The sequence below is a fragment of the Tyto alba genome, unplaced genomic scaffold, assembly GCF_018691265.1.
Source record: "Tyto alba isolate M040663 unplaced genomic scaffold, T.alba_DEE_v4.0 Super-Scaffold_27, whole genome shotgun sequence".
NCBI lineage: Eukaryota > Metazoa > Chordata > Aves > Strigiformes > Tytonidae > Tyto > Tyto alba.
Window position 1 is genome coordinate 10,012,054 of NW_024881301.1, and position 21,338 is coordinate 10,033,391.

The window sequence follows — 21,338 nt, forward strand, 5'->3', positions numbered from 1 at the left end:
ATTAAAAGAGAGTGTAAAGGACTGACAACAGCTTCAAGGAGCCCAGGGAACCAGTAGATCCTGCCCAGGGGGACTGTTACACACATAAACCAGCCAAAAGTGAGAAAGCCCCAGGATTTACAAAGACCTGTCATTCCTATTCAGGTGCCTTTTCCTGGGTGGGTGGCTGGCAGACCTGAAGAAAAAAGTTCAAGCTGTTCTCCAAGGTATTTTGTTACGTGCAATGAGCAGTCGCCCCAACATGATGAATCTTCAGAGGCTCTGTCACTGCCCTATTGCAGTTGGGAGTACCAAAACAAAGGGCAGGTCTTTAGTCCCTTCCCACCTACACTGTCTAAGTATTGGTAGGTCAAAGTACTTTGAACATCGTACGCAGTGTTTTCCTTGCCCCTTACCTTACATTTCAACATCACGTTACAGTCATCAGTAACTTCCCATCCCAGTTTATCCACAAAATGAGGACCTGTTTAAAATTACAGATATATTTTTAAAGGTCACATCAATGGTATTCATGCTACAAAACCGAAGACAAATGTGTTTTTCTTGACAAGAATACTGTTATATTTTAATGTGGGTTTATTTTTCTTATTTCTCCTTCAGAAGGTAAGCAACTATACAATAGAACAAAAACCATCTATTTCAAACTAACATACATAAATATAAACAAACTCTTAACAGACTAATACATACACGATTCTTATAAATATCCATATTATCACCTTGTTTCCTGCGCCACTCTTTTCTCTGGAAATCTGCTTCATCCTGTAGCTTCTTGAATACTACGAATTAAAACCAGAAAGAAATACAGGGTTAAACATTGTTTGTCATTTGTACGGTACTGAATGTCACTGTAACAGTTAGGTGCAACCCTGTCCCTTGGAGGTCATCGAGAATCCTGCCATAGGGGCAGGTTTTCACTGAACATTTCAAAGTGTCAGAAGCTGATTATGGCTAACCCAACTTTCCTAGCTGCTTGCAGTCATCACGAGTTTAATGTGTCATATCTGATGAAGCGTAATCCCCAATCATACAGGTACTTTCCTCTCTCGGTAGGAAGGCAAATGAGCAGCCGCAGAGTCAGCAAGCTGCTTGAGTTCTAAGAGGTGCAGCTACTTGTTCCCAGCTGAATAGCTTTTTACATGGGAAATTTTCATTCCACGCATAGAAAAGCAGACCATGACAGACTGCAGTATTTTACAATTCTATAACAATGTCCCTTCTTCCCAGCACTTTAAAAATTTCAGTTCATACACATGCCCTGTCCTAGATGAGGCAGGCAAGCACCATGACATGAAAAACTACTGACTGGAACATCTGTTGGTGCTGAAAACAGTGGAAAGTGAAGATGACAAATGAAGTAACCTCAGTATAATTTTTCCAGCCTACTGCGTAATGTAGGTTATCTTACCATCACCAATGAGGACAAGGCTGGACTGATTGGTTGCTTTTCCATCCTGCAGTTGGAAAGTGTAAGTCCCTTCATCCTTGTCCTCAAGTTTATCCATAATCATTTCAACAAGGCCAGTCTTCTGGTCCACCTTCATTTTATATTTCTTCACAAATGGAAAGTAAAGCAACAATTAATGGATATCAGTCAGAAAATATTTGTCAAATGTTATACAGTATCTTTAGCTGAAATTCTGTTTTCTTTATTCAGATTCCCACTATCTCTAGCTCCAGCTCTAAACATATAACCAAATAAATAAGAAATCTCTTAAAGGTGAAGACTATTTACTGATACTATACAAGTATGTCACATGCCCGTTGTATGGTAAGAACTGTGTTCTTTTTCATTGGAAAGGCTTAGATTTGCATTTCTTCAGAATAACACTTCCTTGGAGGATGATTATATTTTTCAAAGGTTTTGTGTAGAATGCTCCATCTCTGCCTTCTACCTGATATCAGTGTTGCAACAAAAGCATGCCATACCATATCTTTGAGAGTAATAAGTTCTGCTGTTATGTCCCAAGCCATAACCACTTGGGAATTTTACTTAGGTGTAATAAATTCCTCTGAACAGCAAAAAGAGGTGAGAACCATGCACAAAGGTCTGCTAGGGCCATAGATGAAGGAGGTAGGATGAATCTGGGCTACTGTAGCAAGTCCTTGAAGACCACAGTAGCTGCTTACCTGGGACTGCCTCATTGCAGGAATCCCTATGGTCCTCACTAGTTAACAAAACACATGGTACTCACAAAGTTGTCAGGAAGTCATTTAACTCCACTTTATAAACTGCATTCTGTAGAATTCATCTGGAGCTCAGAATTATGGGCAAAAGCTTTGTAATGATTCTTTCGATGACATATGTCGCATGAAAATGCATTAGTGTGGAACACTAGTTGGAAGTATATTGGAGACAGAGACAGTAATACTCACTGATACTCATAAAAATGCAAATGCATGTAAGCAGTGAAAAGGCTTACCTCTCCATTGAAAATCTCCTTATCATTAAATACAAAGTTGGCCTTTGCATTGCCAGACAGTTTTTCAGCTTGCAACCAGAATCTCACTTCTCCTTTTTCTAAAATTTCCACTGCCAACTCAGAGGCAAGTGGGACAGCTACAAAGAAGAAATAAAAGAATGAAGCATATACTTTGCCTGTGCCCCAACAACTATTTTCTTTTATAATCAGAAAGCCACTTCTTCCTTTCATATTTGTATACTGTATTCAAGGTAGCTAGCTTATGACAGCTCTTCATATAGACAGAATGCCTCTCTACCCACATATAAGTAGGATGACAGACAAGATTTAATCTTTTGATCCTTCAATCACTAGATCTGTACAGACTGGAAGTATTCAGGATTTGAGTTATGCTCTGTTCTAATATAAGGCTATTTCAAAGGTAAACTGTAAGTATCTGCAGCATGATATGAGTCTGTATGGGACAGACCCATGTTTAATGAGTTGCCTAACAATATTACTGTAAGACAGTGAACTGACTCAGCAGCAAAAAACACAAAAAAACCTGAAGCACAAAGCCAGATCAGAAATCCAGCTGCTGAGCTGCAGGTTGGGAGATTTCTGTAAGCACTCTGATTCTTTGCTGAGTGGAACCTCCATCTCCAGAATTCACCAAGTATCACAACACACTGTCAATCTCCTCAGTACATTTTGTTTACCTATGAATACTGAAAATCCCCCACATATAGATCAATTCCTTGTGTTAGCAGGAAAAAAAAAAATCATGTAAAGGGTACTATACTGTAGGTAGCATTAGTGTGGGGTTTTTTTTCATTTTACCTTGTTATAAAAGTCCTCAGCTTGCTTTCACTTTAACTTTTTGTTAAGATATCTTAATAACCAACATTAAACATGAATATTTAGACTCTGATATTAGGGCACATTGCTCATTTTATTGGCTTCCATCATTTTTAGCTGTCTTACTGGATGCTCAGATTCCCAACAAAAATCATACTCTGGAGAGTACGTAAGCTGTATGTGAACTCTCCCCCAGCCTCCACTTTCACAGCAATGTAAAGTCTGCATTGCTAGGGTGTAACATGGAACAGCTGAGGACAGTGTACAAACACATTGCAAAATGCTTGATGACATAGTCTGGTGATAGTGTAAAGACACACCTTCTCCCAGACAAATCCCAGGGCAGGGTTGTTTCTTTAGCTCTGTATATGCAAAGGCCCAAATACAGCAGGAGAGGAGTGGGACTGAGGTAGTGTCTAATTTCTCTCATCTTTCTGTTTGCACCATCCTAAACGACTGAAGCCACCCCACTGCCAAGCAAAGTTAGGGGGTGAGGACACCCCGCATCTTGCCTTCCCACACTCACCCCTTTGACACACTTATGCCCTCCTGTACCCACATGTATGCTTTCGGTGCCTGAGTGGCACAGGACCTGTCTCTGGAGAAAATACGGCTTCTTGGAAGTGAGGCAACAGTCATAGGAAAAAAAAGAGAATTATGAGAAAGGCACAGGCTTAACCAGAGAGAGGAAAGCCAGAAGGGACCGCATTACCATGAGGGAGCGGGGCAGAGAAGGTGACCGACACCATAGGAGTGTGCCCCAGCAGTGCAAATGGTCTGTGTGAAGCTTCCTCCCCCAACGCATCCCTTTGCTTGTAAGAAACAGAAGGAATCTCAGGTCTTGCATAATTTCTCAAAACAAAGCGACTGAAATGCTACAGGAGCCAGTGGAAGCAAGAGGGAGAGGGTGTGAATAGACATCAGGCTGCGCTGCTTTTGTCTCACTGTCAGCTCTGTGGCAATTTTAAACCCCTACTTGATTTGCATGTAATTAACTATGAATATCTTGGTCTAACATGGAAGAGAGGATGGTATCTCAGAAACTGTTAAGTAAATAGCTGAATGGATGCAAAAAGATTCTTTTTGGGGAAAAGGCCCTTCACCTCTCAGGCCGAATATGTGTTACAGCCCTCGATGAGCAACAATCTTATTTTAAAATATTTCCATAAGCACCATCTGACTTTAGGCATTTTCCAGCCATCGTGCTTACAAAGTTTTACCTCCTATTTGTATAGCACCACAGATTACCGCAAGCACTTGACAGGGAGTCCTCGGGCACTTGCTAAATTTAAGAGTTGGAACAATTTATTTTTACCTACCACCGATACACTATTGCACCCATATGTAGTTGAACTCTGTAAGGCTGCATTATTCAAGCAACCCATTTTCCCATAGAGTTACTGGCTGCAGATGTTTCTAAGTAGAAGCTACAATTAAATGCACTTCAAAGGTACAAAGAAAGCAACACACCAGAGCTCATGTTGAATCAGAAATGCCTAGCAACTAACTTTTTTTTTACGAATTTGGGTAATCCTTACACAGATTATCTGGAGGTATGACTAATGTTTCATGTTAATCCAAAGGAGCTCTTTATTATCTTTCCAGCCCCATAGGCATAGCCAGATGAATCTCAACTCCTATTTAGAATTTTTTTTAGTGTCCACAGGGCCTAGCATTGCCAAAGCAAGTAAGACAGTTTCCTCCTTAAGGATACATTCTGCAGTGATCTCCCTTTTAGTCTGGGCTTCCTGGAAACTCATGCACAACTAGAAGCGTACTGTTACCTAATGCAGTACAAGAAAGAAGACACGATCTGTGTCCTGAGGAGCTTATTTCATGACATTAGTTATGAACACAGAGCATGGAAGAATACTTAGAAGGGTCAGGGCAAGTAAGGACATGCGACAACAGTAAGGTTTTGTGATGACTGACTTTCAGCATGAAGATATAATTAGGCAGAAAGAACTGGGAGGAGCAGCAGTAAACAAGAGGTTGCTTGGGTTGTCATTAAGCTGTCAAAAGGTGATACAATATTTTGAGAAGGGTAGCTCTGATATGGAAAGATACAGAAGGAAACAAGAAAGAGAGATGATGTGGGCAAAGAGACAGGCCATTTCTAGAGCCAAGTTTTGACTAGGCTGAGAGGCGCAATGTGGGCTGAGCTGGCAGAGGTGCCAGCAGTGCATGCTCAAAGCTGAAGATGTTAAAATATATGCAAGAGTTTTAGTGCCTGGAACAAAACAGAAGAGAATGTAGTGGGAGATGATGAGAGCAGGTTTAGGTTTCATCTCATTGTGTGTAATAGGATCCATTATACGATCCAGTATGTTTTTTTTCCCAATGATTCAAGTTACATTCCAATGTAAAGAACCAAGTTGTGCTACTACTAGGATATCACAAAGGTATAGGAGGTCTGTAGAGTTGACAAAAATACCATCCCAAGCAGCAGGAACGATGTTCATATTGTCAAGTGTTACAGGAAAGAGGGAGGGAATTAAATTCAGCAGGAAAATTCTGTATATATAGATCAATACAGCTGAATTTACTACAGTTGCCTGCTTTGTTAACCTTAGATTTAACTTATGTTAACTCCAGTTGGTGTAAAGTTAGAGAATTTTTTAAATTCTGGTTTTCAAATCAGATTAGGTATGCTGAGTAAGTATAAAAGGCTGTTCTGCAGAAGAAACAAAGCCGGTGGGATCCTCATTTTCCAACTATTATATAGACTTAGTATATGCCTAGACCAGTAGCCTGCAACAGATCATGAAGACCATCAGTAATATACAACTGTACTGAAAGAAAGAGGAAAAAGAAATAAAGGAATCTTAGATTTTTCAATTCAAAACAACCTTCACTTGAAATTGCTATAGTGACTTCCCTATCTGATGGTGGCAGGAGCTTTGTGATAGCCCACTGCATGCAAAACTCTCCCCTACAGACATGTTTGATTCACTTACTTGGGAATTTGCGTTCATGACTCAGAGCAAGCAGGCGTTTCATTTCTGCAAAAGACATAAGAGAAATAATATAAGGTGTGCATGCCTTATGGATCTGAGAAACACGGCAGCAGGGAAAAAAAGATGTGAAAGCAAAGTAGGCATGCTTAATAGACTTTGTGTCTACCTTCCTCATCAATTGTGTGGCTTGATGAAACTCCATCAGTGTCTGTAACAACACAAGAGTAAACTCCCAAATCATCTTCTCCAAGATCCTTAAACATAGCTTTTGACCTTTAAGAAGAAAAAAAAAGCATTTTGGTAAAAAGATGAGATCAGTCTGACCCAAACCCCTCCTTTATAACACCAGATAAAAATAGTCGTGCATTAGTTTTTACTCTGACTGCACAGGCAAATGCGGGGCTCTGCCCAGTATAAACCAGGGTAGGTCCTACCATGTGTTGTACAAATGGGGATGGCACAACTGTCTGATAGTGCCTAAAGCACTGGAGATAGCTACTTTAACCTAGCTCAAGTATGCTTAAAAACATGCTGTCATGTCTTTGATGAGCGTGGAAGGATACTGTAAGTACAGGCTGATTCAGTTTTCACAAACAATACTATGAGTGTGGTGAGCCACTGTTTCTTTCTGTATGATTCCTATAACTAGAAGAGCACATAGGCTGAACTTGAGCATTTGCCATTTCTTCCTCTCCATTAAAAGCCCAAAGAAACAGAGTAGGCTTGCAGACCATTATGGAAGTTATCAAATCAGGCCATGGTGATGCCGTCAGAAGAGAGTCCTGCTTACTCCAGCACCTCAAAGATTGCAACAGTGTTACATGTCAAGAGCATTTTGCAAGCAGCTAGGTAATTTTGTGCTTTAGACATTTAAAATAATAACAATAAGAATAATAATAATTTGCCTTGATTGACAAGTTATAAGATGACAGAGCACATATTTTCTCTGCCTATGCCTAAACATAACTACATTGCCTAAACAGGAGGTCTGACTCATTCTGTGAAGGCTACCATTTCCAAATAGTCTGCATATGGACTTGCTGGAGAACAGCACGCTCACGAAGTAGCCTTTCAGTAACAGAGGCAGATGTCACTCTTACTGAGGTCATACATCAATGGATGGATTTCTGTGTCTAGATCTCCCAAACATGAGACTACTGCTACCCCAAGGATTCTTACTTTCCGCCTTTGGTATCGATGTTCAGTCGAGAGTCATCCTCAATTGGTTCATAATTCTTGGACCAAACAAACTTAGAGTTTGGAGACATCTGATCACATTCAAAGTTCAAGGAAATTACTCCATTGTCATCTACATCAACCACCACCTCCTTGGTTCCTGAAAGAGCAGAACAAAACAATTCCACTTTCTCAGAAAAGCCAGCAAACAAATTTACATAGATATCATTCACAGGGTAGATTAAGCACATCCTTGCCGTTTTCTCAGTTGACACATAAATTGCTCCAAACATTCACATCCTTGGTCTTCAATTCACAAGAACAGTTCTCATTTTAATCCACAGTTTAAAGACATCATAAATCAACTGATTTATTTGAGCAAATCTAAGCATACATGAGAGTTATTCTATTTGCTCTGGAAAAACCTGAAGGGTAGAAAAAAAAAAAAAAAAAGGCAAGCCTCTAAATCCACTAAATGTTTGAAATATTAAATAGCAATATTTTCTATGGTAAGCAGTAGTCAGAATTTTCATTATGCAGCATTAATTTCTTATTCCCTAATAAGATAAGAACTCTAACGGGAATACTGTGTGCAAAGGTGGGTGTTTGAAGAGGTGCAGGAGGCAGAGGAGGAGACCATCAGGTTGCCCCAGCAGTGCACACTTGTGCAACTGGGACACATTTTCAGTGGCATTGGCTTCACTCCGGGAGGCTGGTTTAATTGCTGTGCTTGGCATCTGGCCGTGCGGCAGTCTGCAGCATTTATCTTGGGCCCACAAAGGGAGTGAATGCTTGCAATTAGCTGCTTAAGTAGCCCACCCTGTTTTGCCAGTACCTACAGTCCTTGAGCTGAGTAAAGTGACCCAGTTTGTCCTTTAAAAGGCCCTGGGGTGAATCCCGGATCAGAAACCCGAAGGCACCTCTATTTTGCCCCCTCGCACCCCCAGTGGAGCTGAGGGAATTTTGTCTGGGATTTGGGCAGCTCGGCAAGCTCATCGTCTGCGGCGTGAACTTTTATTTCAACAACTTGTCTGAGAATGTCAGGGTGAGCATGTGCACTGAGAGGTGCTGGAGAACATCCAGCCTCCTTTTCCAAACAGCTCTGAGCTGGATCTCGCATCTGAATAGAGCACTCCTGTTACATTACTTAGTTTAAGACAATTCTGGGCTGCCCAGAATGCTAATGACACACTTTCTCCACAAAGTATTGTACCTTAAAGACAATAGCCTTATTCCTGACATTGAGATTACATGATTTATTTTCAGCACAATTCATAATAAGCCTCAATCATACAAGGAGATTTCTGTGTTTCATCATCCTAATACTATACACCTCCTTTCCAGCACTGTGAGTAGCTCCTGTAATGACAATTTGTGTGCATGAAGGTTTCTTAGTCTTTATAATTTGCCATAACCATTTAATGAAAAATGAGACTAATACTCCCAATTTGGTACTGTTATTTACCAGCCCTCACAGAAATGAAGCACGTTAAGCACCAATGTATGATAAATGAAGTCTAAGGTCTACAAATATTTTACTGGGCAGCAGCATATTTGCAAATTTTTTATAACTGAATTTATTATATGCATATTCATCACTTGACATTTAATTAGTGTTTAGTTTCCTGTAGATCATTAGCACATGAGTCTTTTGATAGCAGTTTATGCGATGTGCAAAGAACTACAGCCAGAAGGTTCATTTGAAAGATAGAATCTTTTATATTTAAGTATTCTCATTATGATAACAATGCATAGCCTTTATTTCCAGAACTGATGATGGCATTTACCTCTAATATTTACATGAGTAAAAAAAAATCTTTTTAAATTACTGACCAGAGGTCTCCACCTATCCTACAAAGTGGAACCAAAGAGGTTGCTGTAGTAGTAGCAGTCTTAATTTCCCACCTCTAGTTAGCTTGGTGGTTTCAATGTAGCACCCAGAGCTTCTCTTAAAGTAATCATAAGAAATAAAATACTTAGATGTCATATCAAATCTCCATTTATCTGAGCTTTTTATTACATTGAAATGAAAGAGATAAGATGAAGTTAAAGTAGACGGCTTCAAAACACTAGAGTTAATGGCATCATTTCGAATATAGCTCATCAGAAAAGTTGAATGGAACAGGGTTTCATTAATTTCTGAGGTACAAGCCCTTCTCAAGTGACTCATGAAGGATCAGAATCTAATTTTGCTTTGCACCAAGATGCGCAAGGACTAAGGGCAGCCATGGAGAAGAGTTGCAGTCTGCTCTTGGATTTCCTCTGCTTCCTGTGAGATCCACACTCACTACTGTGCTTTTGTCTAAAGACAAAGTTACAGCTCAAAAGTAGCCTGGATTGATATTTGTTTATGTGGGTGGGTTTTTTAATTTAATTTTAGAAGATAACAGTAAAAATTAAATGTGGTTTTCAAATGGGAACATAGATGCAGAGTATCGCATCATTATATTTACACATTCTATGGAAAAAGACAATTGGTACCATTTGTATTAAAGCAAATATTTTCATTCAGGATATTATTTACTTACATTCTTTGATTAGAAAGCTCAGTTGTCTTGCAATTTTACACAGTTGCCAAAAGCATCATTCCAGCAGGAATTGTCTAGAGAGACCTGACAATATTTTGTCTCCATTCAAGATGGTAATAAAGGCAGCATTCATTGGGCAACATGAAAAGACTTATGGTAAATTTTAAAAAATGTTATGGTTGCTCTTGAGATTTGTGTGGTTTGAGCGAGAGAGGTGGAAGCCTGCCCAAGAGACTGCTTTCTGAAATGATTTTTTTAATAAGCCTTTTGTCTTTTCTGAATACTTTTAAGAAGCTTAGTTTGGTGTATACCATATTTGTAGATCTCAGCTCAAAATACAGGTCAACCAGATTTGTACAAGTAAATATTTTTCAGCTTCCCTGCGATTTCACTGGGCCAAACCCTGGCTTTCCTGTGATTCCTCAGACATCACACCTGTGAACTCAAACCTTGCTTTCAAAAAGGCCATGATCCTGATATGTACCTCCTTTCCTAACAGTGAGGTCTGTAAACCAAATGGTCTGCTCCAGTTCATATTGCCAGGTGGGCATGCACCTCATTCGAGTGAACGCAGAAAACACTGTACAAATTTTTTTTTGCCATGATGATCATCTTCACAAAAGTTTATGTTCATATTTTTTCTTAATTGTAATGTCATGACCAATCCTTTATTTAGTACACTTGAAGATTATTATCATAAGAAGATTTTATCAAGTCTGACACATAGATATTAACGTTCAAAGAAAATGGATTAGTAAAGCTGAAAGTTTAGTACTTATACTGGTTTGATTTTCTCTTTAGAAGTGGTTGATGTATACAAGCTGTTTTCACGAACAAGTTTCTAAGTTTTGTCTTACTTCACTTGCAGGTGATAGAAATAGCCCTAGTGCCTCAGCAGCTGATCTGAAATTATGGCTGTTGTATTTTTGAAAGATCCTGTCCCAAGCTCTTCTTACACACTTACCCTTTTTTGTCCTCGTACCCCAATCTTACACCCTCTCAACTTACCATCTACTCCTTCCAGTCCCTTCTTCCCATCACAGTATCTCTAGCAGTTGCCCCTGTCTCCCCAACCTGAGTTTTCCACTGCTTTTACACCTCCAACTTCAGACCTGCTTTTTCAGACTTTCTTGACTTACACTCACTGAGAGCTAACTCAAGGCTTCTTAGAATTTTTGCTGCCGTGGCCATATGGACCAGTCATTTATGAGAGCTGGGCCAGTGCTGCTGCAGGAATAGGAGATATAAAAATGGACATGGGAGTCAGAAACAGGGAAAGGATCCTGGGGAAATGCTTGTGAGGGAGCCGGGCTGGGAATGGGAACTGGTGATCGGCAGTGATGTCCACTCAACACCTCACAGTCAATACCATCCCGAATAAGCCCTGACTATTTCTCCAGGCAGGAGCAGCTATCAGCCTGATTGCTACTCATGCTCCCTGTGCCTGGCTGCCCCAGGCCCCCTCACTGTCCTGCCTGCCCGCTGCCTGCCCTCGTTCCTGTTCTTTCTCTTAGAAACATTCCTAGGTGGGATCAGATATGAGAGTCTGCAGGTGAAGGAAGGGAACTTGTCAGAGGAAAAGAGGGTGTATGGTGGATCCAGGCTGTTGTACCCCTGTACCTTCTTACATCATACTAACCTTATACTAGATTTGGTTAAAATATCTGGGAGTTTGTTTTTCCTGCTTATAGGATCCTCTGCTTCTAAGTCTATAGATGAGTAAGCCAAAAGCCCATGCTTGTGTTTTCTATTAGACATGTAGTGACAAAAAGGTGTTGACTCCAATCAAAGTCACCTGTGTTACCTGTATAGCTAAATAAAATGCAGGGGTTTTCTGAAGTTACAGGTACAGATATTCTGTCTCTGCACTGGTTCCCATGTCTCTTGCTGGCATTAGAGACACGCTGCAGCAGCCTTCAAGGATGACTCCAGCAAACAGTCGCATTTGAATTCCTACTGGAAGTGGTCCCCAAACTGACCTCATTACGTGTTTAAAGCCTTTATTTTAAAGGCCAAGGGAAAAAAGTAATTCCTTTTGCCCTTTCCTCAGACACATTACATAAGTTAAAGAAAGGAGAATGATAAAGCATAAACAACTGTTTTACTATAGGAAGGGCAAAATCTACATCTGTAGCATTTTTTGGTTGAGTTGATCTTAGCGGATCCTCTGCTTAGGCATCTATCTATAAATATATGCTAATCTTACAACTTTATTGTATTTTTATATTCCTGAACCTGTTGTTACGGTAAGAAAGTCTGTTCTGACCTTAAAATATACCAGACAAGAAAGATAGGACCCTCAACTCATTTTCTGCTTAGTAAAAAAGTTTGACTTGAGAGGGGTCAGACTGTTCACATGCAGCCTGTATGTAAACATATCGCACAAACAGGAATCTGTTTAAATATGACGAAATAGAGGAAGCATTTCTAACAAACCTGGTCGTGTTTCAGCTACCACCGGATCCGTGACATTTGATGGTTTCCCAACACCAGCCTGGTTTGTTGCCCGCACACGAAACACATAGCTCACACCTTGTTTTAGGCCACCTATCTGAAGGAAGCAAATATACATGTACCATGTGTTACAAAACTCAGATTTTAATGCAGTATCAGTCTGGATACTTGACAATTAGATTTCCTTTCTTTTTTGTTTTGCTTCTTGTTATTTTGACAAATATTTCTTCCTTTTTTTTTTTTCACAATTCCAGAGTGACATAAGTAACCTGTATGGCTTGGTCCTTCCTTCTATGCATAGCTAACATTTAGCGCCATTATTGTCATTGATTTCTTTGCAAAAGGAGCATTGTTATTGGAACAGGATGTATTTAACTCACGTAATATTGACCTCTGAAACATCATAGCCTTTTACTGCAGGTAAGTTCTGGCTTTTAAAAATGAAATTATCAGGGTAGTAAGTGCAAGCCACACCTATTTAGAAACAGGAGGGCAGTTAATTGTAGAGATTTAATTGTTGTGACTTAAGGAATCATATCGACATTATAACACCTGCAAATACTCCTTTAAAACACGTATAAAAGGATCACAATTTCAAGTGAGTTGTCTTTCAAATATTCTGAGAAGCATACAAATAGAAAACCTACTTCAGATATATTTCTAGAGCCGAGATAATGCTGATCCCTTATTTAGAAGTCATTCCACAAAATGATGTAGCATAATAGTGCAAAAACCTTGGGTTTAACTTGCTGTGAAACATGAGAAGAGCGTACTTCGTATTAGAACGAATCACTTACCACATTATCACAACATCTGGTTTTGTGCCATCTGTTTTTGCATAATGATACCTACCTCGCCCTTTGAGCCAGAAAATGTTAGGGACACCTTCTGTGTTACAAGAATGCTATTTGGTTTTAGCAGTGCTTTCTTTTATTTTTAGGCTCATCATACAAAATTGTCTTCTGAGTTGCTGTCTCGTCTGACTATAGAGGCATTACATGTATATATCCTTGACACAGCACAGCCTACTAAGTATTTCATTAATTGGAACCATGATCAGCACAGGATAATGCTAACAAAGGCTTACTTCCTCAACTGTTATACCAGTATTTAAATCTTAAGCTATTTACCTTCAAGAACTTCTTTTGAAGTGGCTTCTCATTGACACTTCTCCAGCGTTCCTCCTTTGCTTCAGTTTCCTTCATATCAACATAATAACCAGCTATGGGACTACGGCCAGTATAAACTGGTTCCTTCCACAGTAAAACCAAAGAGTCCTTCCTAACTTCTGTGCATGTGACATCATGGGGTGGCCCTGAAAAGTAACAGTAAAAGTTGGAGTTGTGGTATCAAAATAAATCCCAAAGGGGGTAATGCATAAGAATTCAGAAACCAAAACCAGACACCATGTTGTATACCCAGAGCTGACCTAACAAGTGCAGCTCCTCTTTATCATATCCAGACCAAACATAAATACAACCCATGCCTATTAAAAAGACTAGCCCCAAAACCAATACAATTTGTTGAGATTTGTATCTTGATCAAATATTCATGAACAAACAAAAATGACAAATAATCTCCGAACTCAGGAATATAGGTTAATTATTAAGCTAATGTGCTGCTTCAAGGACTGCTCTAAAGTCCACTGAAGTCAATGGAAGATGTTTTCATCCATTTCAATGAGTGCTAAAAGGCCAGTGATCTGGCCTTGAAGCAATGCATTTAGACAAGGGTTACAGGACCTCATTTTTCTCTGCCTTGTACCTTAAGACAGGTATTTATGTCTACCATTTATACTGGCAAGCAAAGTGGCAGACACAGTACAGGAACCAAGCAGGAAAGATAAAGAAAATACAAGCTGCTTGTAAAATGCTACTGATTAAATAGGGATTGTTTAATGCATCATTGTGAATGTACTAAATCTGAGTGATGGAGGTTCAAGCCTGGGTATGAACTTCAGTGCCCATTGACTCCCCTGGAAACTGAAGGCATTGAGAACTTAGATAATCAGTCACAGAGCACCCTTGGGCTGTGAGTAACCTCCACCCCCTACTCGGGATCCTACCAGGTACAGCAATGGTCCATTCTTCACACTTGAAGGGCTGGCTCGGGGGGGAGGGTGTCCCAACCCCAGCCAGGTTAGCAGCAGCCACCTGGAACTGGTACACCATGTTTTCTTTCAGGTTTTGAATCTGCAGAATCAATAGGATGGTACTTATTAACTTGGGCTTAAGGCTTTAGAAGTCACAATGACAATTACTGAATGCATGAGGATGCTTTTAAGTGCTTGAAGAGATGAAAGCATTATTGGCATCATAAATAAGTCAACAACTATCTTGTTTTTTCCTCTAATCAGTGGTGGAGCATACATGAGTGGTCTTAGCATGCTCAAATTGTAAACCCTGTTTCCTACTGATAGATGCTTTGGTGGTCAGGGAGGGAGCAGGGTATTGCTCAACAATCATATTAATCTGTTTTGTGATAGAGCAAGTTCACTTAAGGCAAGAGTTGTCCTCACAGTGGGATGAAACTCAGTCCTGGCATTGCTTTTCATTTGTAAAGCAGCTCAATGAGGTTGTAACTAGAACTATCTCTAAATTGGGTCAAGAACCGATCACAAAATGCAGCTGGCACAGAGCTGGTTCCAGCACCAGCAAGCACTGGGGTAGGTCCACTAAACCCAGGAGGAATGCCATTTGTCACGAGGGCCTGACCTGCAAAAAATCAGGCTATGTCTAGAGTAGTGAATTCACAGATGACAGTTAGTGCCAGACTAACAGATAAGTGTACAAATAATTTTGCAGAGAAGTTTAACAGAGCTAAATGAATTTATCATTGTGGATATAAAACCCTCTGAACAGCAATCTGTATACTGAATCATAATTCATCCCAATCTGTCTTTGAGATCTGTTTTGGAAGTATTGTCTGTACCCACAGCAATAACAGAAGTTAACCTCTTACCCTGTATGCCCTCTCACTAATGGCCTTAATGTTGGCCTCCATCCATTTCCCAGGAACTCCATCAACAACTTCACGATAGTTCACATAGTAGCCGGTAATTTCAGTTCCACCAGCAGCTTTAGGTTGTTTCCATCCTAATACCATCGAGTCACGAACACTCTCAAGTACCGTGATGTCATAAGGTGGAGAGGGAGCAGCTGTTTCAATGTGAAAACACATAAGTAGGAAGTAACATTTCAATAGTCAGACTGGTACTCAATCACCATATTCAGGTGGCTTCCACCCTGCATTTCCTAGTTGGGACAATATATATGTGGTCAAGGGAAGTTTCTGGAGTTAGAGAAAGAAATGCAGGATAAAAGCTTCTATAAACCAAATGAAGAAGTCCAAACTGCATAGGCATTAGTTTTCAGGATCATTTGTTTTTTGAGAAGCAAGCTGATACATAGTGAAAGAATGTGTTGCAATTGCAGCTCTGATATAAGTGATCAGGACTCACTTTAAAACTGTGAAAAATGAGGAATTAAAACTAACATTACAGGAAAAATTTAAAAATTGGAGATGCAATGATGTGTTCTCTTTTGCTGAAAGCAAACCCTTTTTCACATATACAATATTTGTTGTAGTTCCTTTTTTTTAAATAGGCCCACATTCTTCCCATTGGAGAATGGACTTTATCTGTTCTTTTTTTTTTGTCTTTTAAATTTATACACTGTGCAAATTTTATCATTGCACCCATCACATGATCTTACCTTAATGGAAGGAAGCATGATCATAGGCACTGTAGACTGACCAGAAATGGAATCTGTTACTGGAACTGACATTAAAAAGTTGCATAATCCTCCTTTTTAAAAAAATTTTTTTAACAATACAGAAATCATTAACTTCATCCCAATCCATTTTCTTATAAAACCTTTTCTGTAACTAGTGTGGAAATGCTTGCCCACACCCAGTATGTCATGCACCAGTAAAGAGCCCTACTTGTGACCCTGAAATCTTACTTTTGATGGAAATCCTATATCATATATGTTTCCTTTTGTCTTTAATGTTTTATATCACTGTCAGCTAGCTCCAGGTGGCTCTACTTTGTTTTCTGTTTAACACTTTGCACAAGCCTTTTGAGTCTCACTTCAGAGGCCTGGGGAAGAATTCAGTTCACTGGCCAGGTACCAGGAGCTAAATGAAATTCAAGCCCCACATTTCTCAGGCACAATGGGTGTTTAGGTGTTGACAACATAAAACATGATTTTGTGTATGTGCCTTCAACTTGATAGGTTTTTCTCATTACATATTGCTGTCAGTCAGACATAAAACACAACATTCATTAGCACTGTGTCTCAGAGGATATGCTGTGGCTTAGGCATAAATCCACAAAGGATCTTCATATATCCTAACACAAGACAGATTTTCATGCTTACCATCATAATCAGATTTTGTTTCCTTCACACGTGCATAACCCAGAGACTAAGTAACAAGATTCCTAACAAATTACTGAAGTGATTTAGAAATAATACAGTGTCTTGGATACGTTAATATGTAGTCAAACAAGCTGTTAAATTAGTAAACAGAATTGTATGTTTCACTTTCAGTAGCCACTAAGTTTGTAAAATGGTCTCTGATACTGTTACATGCATAATGAACTTAACAGAGAGCTGAGCACGTAATTAATGGGTCTGATGGAAGATGCATCACTGGAGAGCGCATTCATTTGTGGCGTGGACGAGCAGAGGTTACAACCGTCTGAAGTGGGTTTACCAAAGCAGTGAAATCTACTGATTTTATCAACTCTCACCTGTATTTTTCTTCTTTGTCACTTTTTCCAGTGTCAAAAGATCCCAGTGTCGAGACTTACTTGCCTGCTTAGCAGCAACTTTTTGTGGTGCAGATGTGACAGCGTCCTTAACCATTTGTCTCATGTTATTGTCTCCTGTACTCCCCAGTTTGTCACAGCTACTGTCTCTATTAAATTTAGCATTGCATTTTAGCAAAGCATCTGTGTCAAAGATAGGCTGGGAGGACTCATGCATGCCTTCCCAGCTGGTAGTGCGGTCTGTTAGTCCACCAGCGTTACCACTCAGTTCAGGACACACACCATGAAGCAATCCTCCCCCTATAATTGCCAGAAAACAGCAAAGACATTTTGAATTAGATGACATTCTTTTTTCTTCATTTAGTCAACAGAATGAAGAAGTGAGTACAGGGAACAATACAGCCCAAGTATGACAAATCACAGGTTTTCCACACAAAACGTGAAGCTTGAATTCACAAATGTATAGCATACCTCTCAACCTGCTCACAAATAATGTTCTTTTAATAATGTCTACTTTTCAGAGCGGAAGAAATATGGAAAGATAATAGTAACTTTCATTTGCTACAATTATTTCAGTATTAGATCTTCCAAGTCATATTTCTGATCCTTTCAAGATGATCTCACAAAATTGCCCCAGGCCACAACTCTCTGCTCTAAGGCTGTGAGGTATGCAGTATTGATATAAATGGGAGTGAGGATGTTGCAAACATACAGTTTATTCTACCCCGATGACCTCATTTATCTTTATGGATTAGTTCAGGCAGTGGCAAACAGAAATAATCCTTCAACAAAGGGAGAACACACAGCATTATAGAAGGTGTACAAAAGACACATTGCACTGATTATTAGGTTTAGGTGTGGAAACAAATTTCTTAGGAACTGACTATATGTAGGATGGTGTGCATTAGAGGTGATAAATACCACATTGTAGAATCAGACTGACATTCCATTTTCCAGGATACATATGAAGTGAACTTGGCAGTGCTCTCTTACAGTGGTTCACAAGAAACACCTGAAGAAGACTGGATGGTGAAGGTGAGCAGTCTACAGGAGTGCAGTGACTGTGAAACTATGGGTGTGATACCATAGGATCTATGGATAAATTATTTTTTGTGGACAGCATTGTAAAACAAAACAATTAGTTACAAAGAGTTGCTGAAAACATCTTTACTTGATTAAAAAAAACCCACAACATATTTATCACTGAAAAGAGCAATGGAAAATAGCTTACCAATGGCTGCTTGCACTTCTATAGGCTCTGAATCCTGTGAAAATTCACTGAGCCCTGCTGCATTAACAGCTCTGACTCTGAAAATGTATTTCTCACCATTGACGAGCCCATGGCAAATGAATCTAAAACAAACCAGTGAAGAAATACTTAGAAAGTATTATGAAGAAAATAAAAATCTTAAAGGGGAAAAAAAAGCACTTCTTCCCTCATATTTATTCCAGGTTTTGAAAACTGAGGATAAACCATGACCCCAGTCACTGAAATGACGGTCAGAGAATGCAGAATGCATCCAAGCACCTCATTCATGCAATGAAGGTAATGTCTAAAACCATGTCTCTTTAGACATGCCATTTACCAACATTCTTTCCTTAAGACTACGCAAGTTTTTGTGTTACAAGAGGGTCTACCTGACTGCTACCAGTTTATAAAATCCATAATTTCTAATGGAAATAATGCAAAAATCTGCAGAGATAAGGTCTATATTTGCCTGTAGGATATCTTCATGGCATAAGTAAAAGACACCTGTAGCATAAATTCCCATAATTCACTTCCAATCATAAATGAAAAATTGTAGTGTTCCAAAAAAATACAGGGCATTGTACAAGAGCTAAAAAAAAAAAAATTGTCTGATTTTTTATTTCACTTTCTTGCTTCTATATATGACACAATATTCTAAGTCAGAAAAACTCTTATTAGAATTTTTTCCAGTTTTTCTACTGGATTGCGTGATGATCATATAAAAAACCTCATAAATTTTCTCTGGTGTCCACCCTGAAAACACAAAATTTTTCAAGATAGGAATCATTTATTTCAGAGAAAATTGTCTTTTGGAAATTTAAACATTTTCTTTAAAAACAACATTTATTTTTCAGCAGGTATTTTGAGTGTATTTTATTCCATGTTACTTTTATTTTGTTCTTGACTTCATGTCATGTCTTTCACTACCAGTGCTGACATCATGCAATGATGTCCAAAGCAAATATAACGTGGAAAACAAAATGTATTTCAAAATGAAAATTTTATTTTGGGGAAAAAAATAAAACCTGAATCAAAATTTTCAGAGCAGAATTTTCCCTACCCATTCTATCAGACTTTTCCAAATCATTTGTTTTCACCAGGATGTGTGTAGAAAACAATTTCAAAAGATCAAAATATACTGCATAATGCAAACTATGAGCTATAGCTAATGCTTTGAGATTGACTCAACCAGAAAAGCCAAGAGTCAACAGCCAGCCTGTGCCTGACTGCATCATACATTATATCGCATTGACTAAAAATGCAGTGATAGGAGCCTAAGCAGTGTAGTTACATCACAATATATAGCAGCGCAGAACAACATTTTTATTTCTACGGTGAATAAAGATCACATTTTGTATTTTAAAATAAACAAACAGCACAAAACTTCACCGACACTTGATGTAACCACAATATAAATCATCGAAGTATATATGAAAGTATATAATATTGGCACATACAGCTGTTGCAATATAAATGCACAAAAGAATACTTAAAGGAAATTGCTGTGCTTGTGTTCAACCAAGTGCGGTTTTAGGAACTTTTGATATACTAAACATTTACAATGCCCTTCTAAACAACAAAGTTCATCCAAAAGTATTTAGCAGAGCCTTACTTACTGTAATATGGGTTGTCATGGACAGCAATTGCAAAGAGCATAATCAGTCACAGCAAGCAGGACTGCTTCTGGACTGACAACAATCCACTTGAGATCAAGTTCTGCAATTACTCCTTTAAACTCTGAAGATTACATCCTTATTCAAACAAAACCAAATCTGATTTAGCTTGGAAAGTTTTAATTCTTTATTACTTTTTCTGACTAGAGACTGAGCTTCATGTCGTTAAGAAATGTCAGTTTATACCTAGTATTTAAGAATGTTCATTAATATCTTGATAATTGCAAGTGAAAGAGCAGTTAGAAAGTAATATTGTTAGCATGATATAGTCCACATGTCCTCCTGACATCCTGACATTCTAGATATACAGTTCAGAAATGTGTACAGCAGTCTTCCAAAACAAAGCACTTTGCTTCCAAACATTATGCAGTTTAGTTTTCCACATTTGTAACTTCAGTCATTCCTCGCTGGACTGTTTTTCATCAATAGCTAGAACTAAGAAGATGCTTCTCTTTTCTTCACTATCAATGTCCACATTTCCTCCCCTTTAACTAATCGTTTCTAATATAAGGTTGATTATGAATTCCTTTTGGACAAGGCTCACAGTTTGAAATATGTTTTTATAACTTCTTGTGGACTTCACCTGCAAGAGTAATTCCAGACTGCTGGCTATCAGAGAGCAATTAAGTATACTACTACTAACAGCTGGAAGCACATATATCCAGTAAATCAAAAACTGGTGACCATAATTTCCATGCTTTAAAATCTGCTACCTTGTGCCTTTCACTGGATTGTTGTTGCATGGTTCCCAACGACCAGATCCAACTACACTTGACTCAATGTAGTAACCAACCAGCTCCTTGGCATCTGGGGGCTCTGCCCAAGTGACAACAACTGAAGTATCTGTATTCCTAGTAGGCATAATACGGCCAGGAGCTTTGGGAATATCTGTGGGAGAGAAATAGAAATAAATTAGTGATCAGCCAGTCAAAATTTACCAATAAAATAAAGATTACATTCTATTCTTGATTATATTAGCACAACTGGTACAGATTTAACCCTCAGAAAACTTCTCTGATTTAAATTAAGTGATCTGGCACAACAGGACAGAACCAGTAGGTTCAAGCCTGTGGTGCTGAGGTTCCTCACTTCTCCATTGCCTATGTTTCAGAGCATTTCCTTCAAATTAGATTTAATTTATACCCTTGTGCTGAACATCTGCACCAGAGATGTGATTTGAAGGTTTCTAAAAGGGAAAATGTGTTAGGTGCACATTGAATATTTTGTGCAGCCCACAGAATGTCAGAAACCAGTGCCCCTGTTAAGTAGC

At 38.9% G+C, this 21,338-nt stretch overlaps 1 protein-coding gene across 2 annotated transcripts in view; it reads right to left on the reverse strand.

Moving 5' to 3' along the window:
- The window catches only part of MYOM1 (myomesin 1), a 72,914-nt gene that overhangs the window by 16,718 nt on the left and 34,858 nt on the right, over window positions 1-21,338 (reverse strand). Inside the window, exons 15-28 of one of the 2 annotated variants that reach the window (XM_042798234.1) lie at window positions 20,782-20,956; window positions 18,378-18,499; window positions 17,429-17,446; window positions 15,337-15,533; window positions 14,441-14,567; window positions 13,506-13,690; window positions 12,358-12,472; window positions 7,397-7,553; window positions 6,384-6,490; window positions 6,218-6,262; window positions 2,424-2,560; window positions 1,409-1,553; window positions 720-779; window positions 396-463 (exon numbers count right to left, since the gene is read on the reverse strand). In XM_042798234.1, coding sequence (XP_042654168.1) covers window positions 396-463; window positions 720-779; window positions 1,409-1,553; window positions 2,424-2,560; window positions 6,218-6,262; window positions 6,384-6,490; window positions 7,397-7,553; window positions 12,358-12,472; window positions 13,506-13,690; window positions 14,441-14,567; window positions 15,337-15,533; window positions 17,429-17,446; window positions 18,378-18,499; window positions 20,782-20,956 — 1,658 coding nt within the window. The remainder of the gene's footprint in view (window positions 1-395; window positions 464-719; window positions 780-1,408; window positions 1,554-2,423; window positions 2,561-6,217; window positions 6,263-6,383; window positions 6,491-7,396; window positions 7,554-12,357; window positions 12,473-13,505; window positions 13,691-14,440; window positions 14,568-15,336; window positions 15,534-17,428; window positions 17,447-18,377; window positions 18,500-20,781; window positions 20,957-21,338) is intronic. The other variant, XM_032987696.2, reaches the window with a different exon arrangement.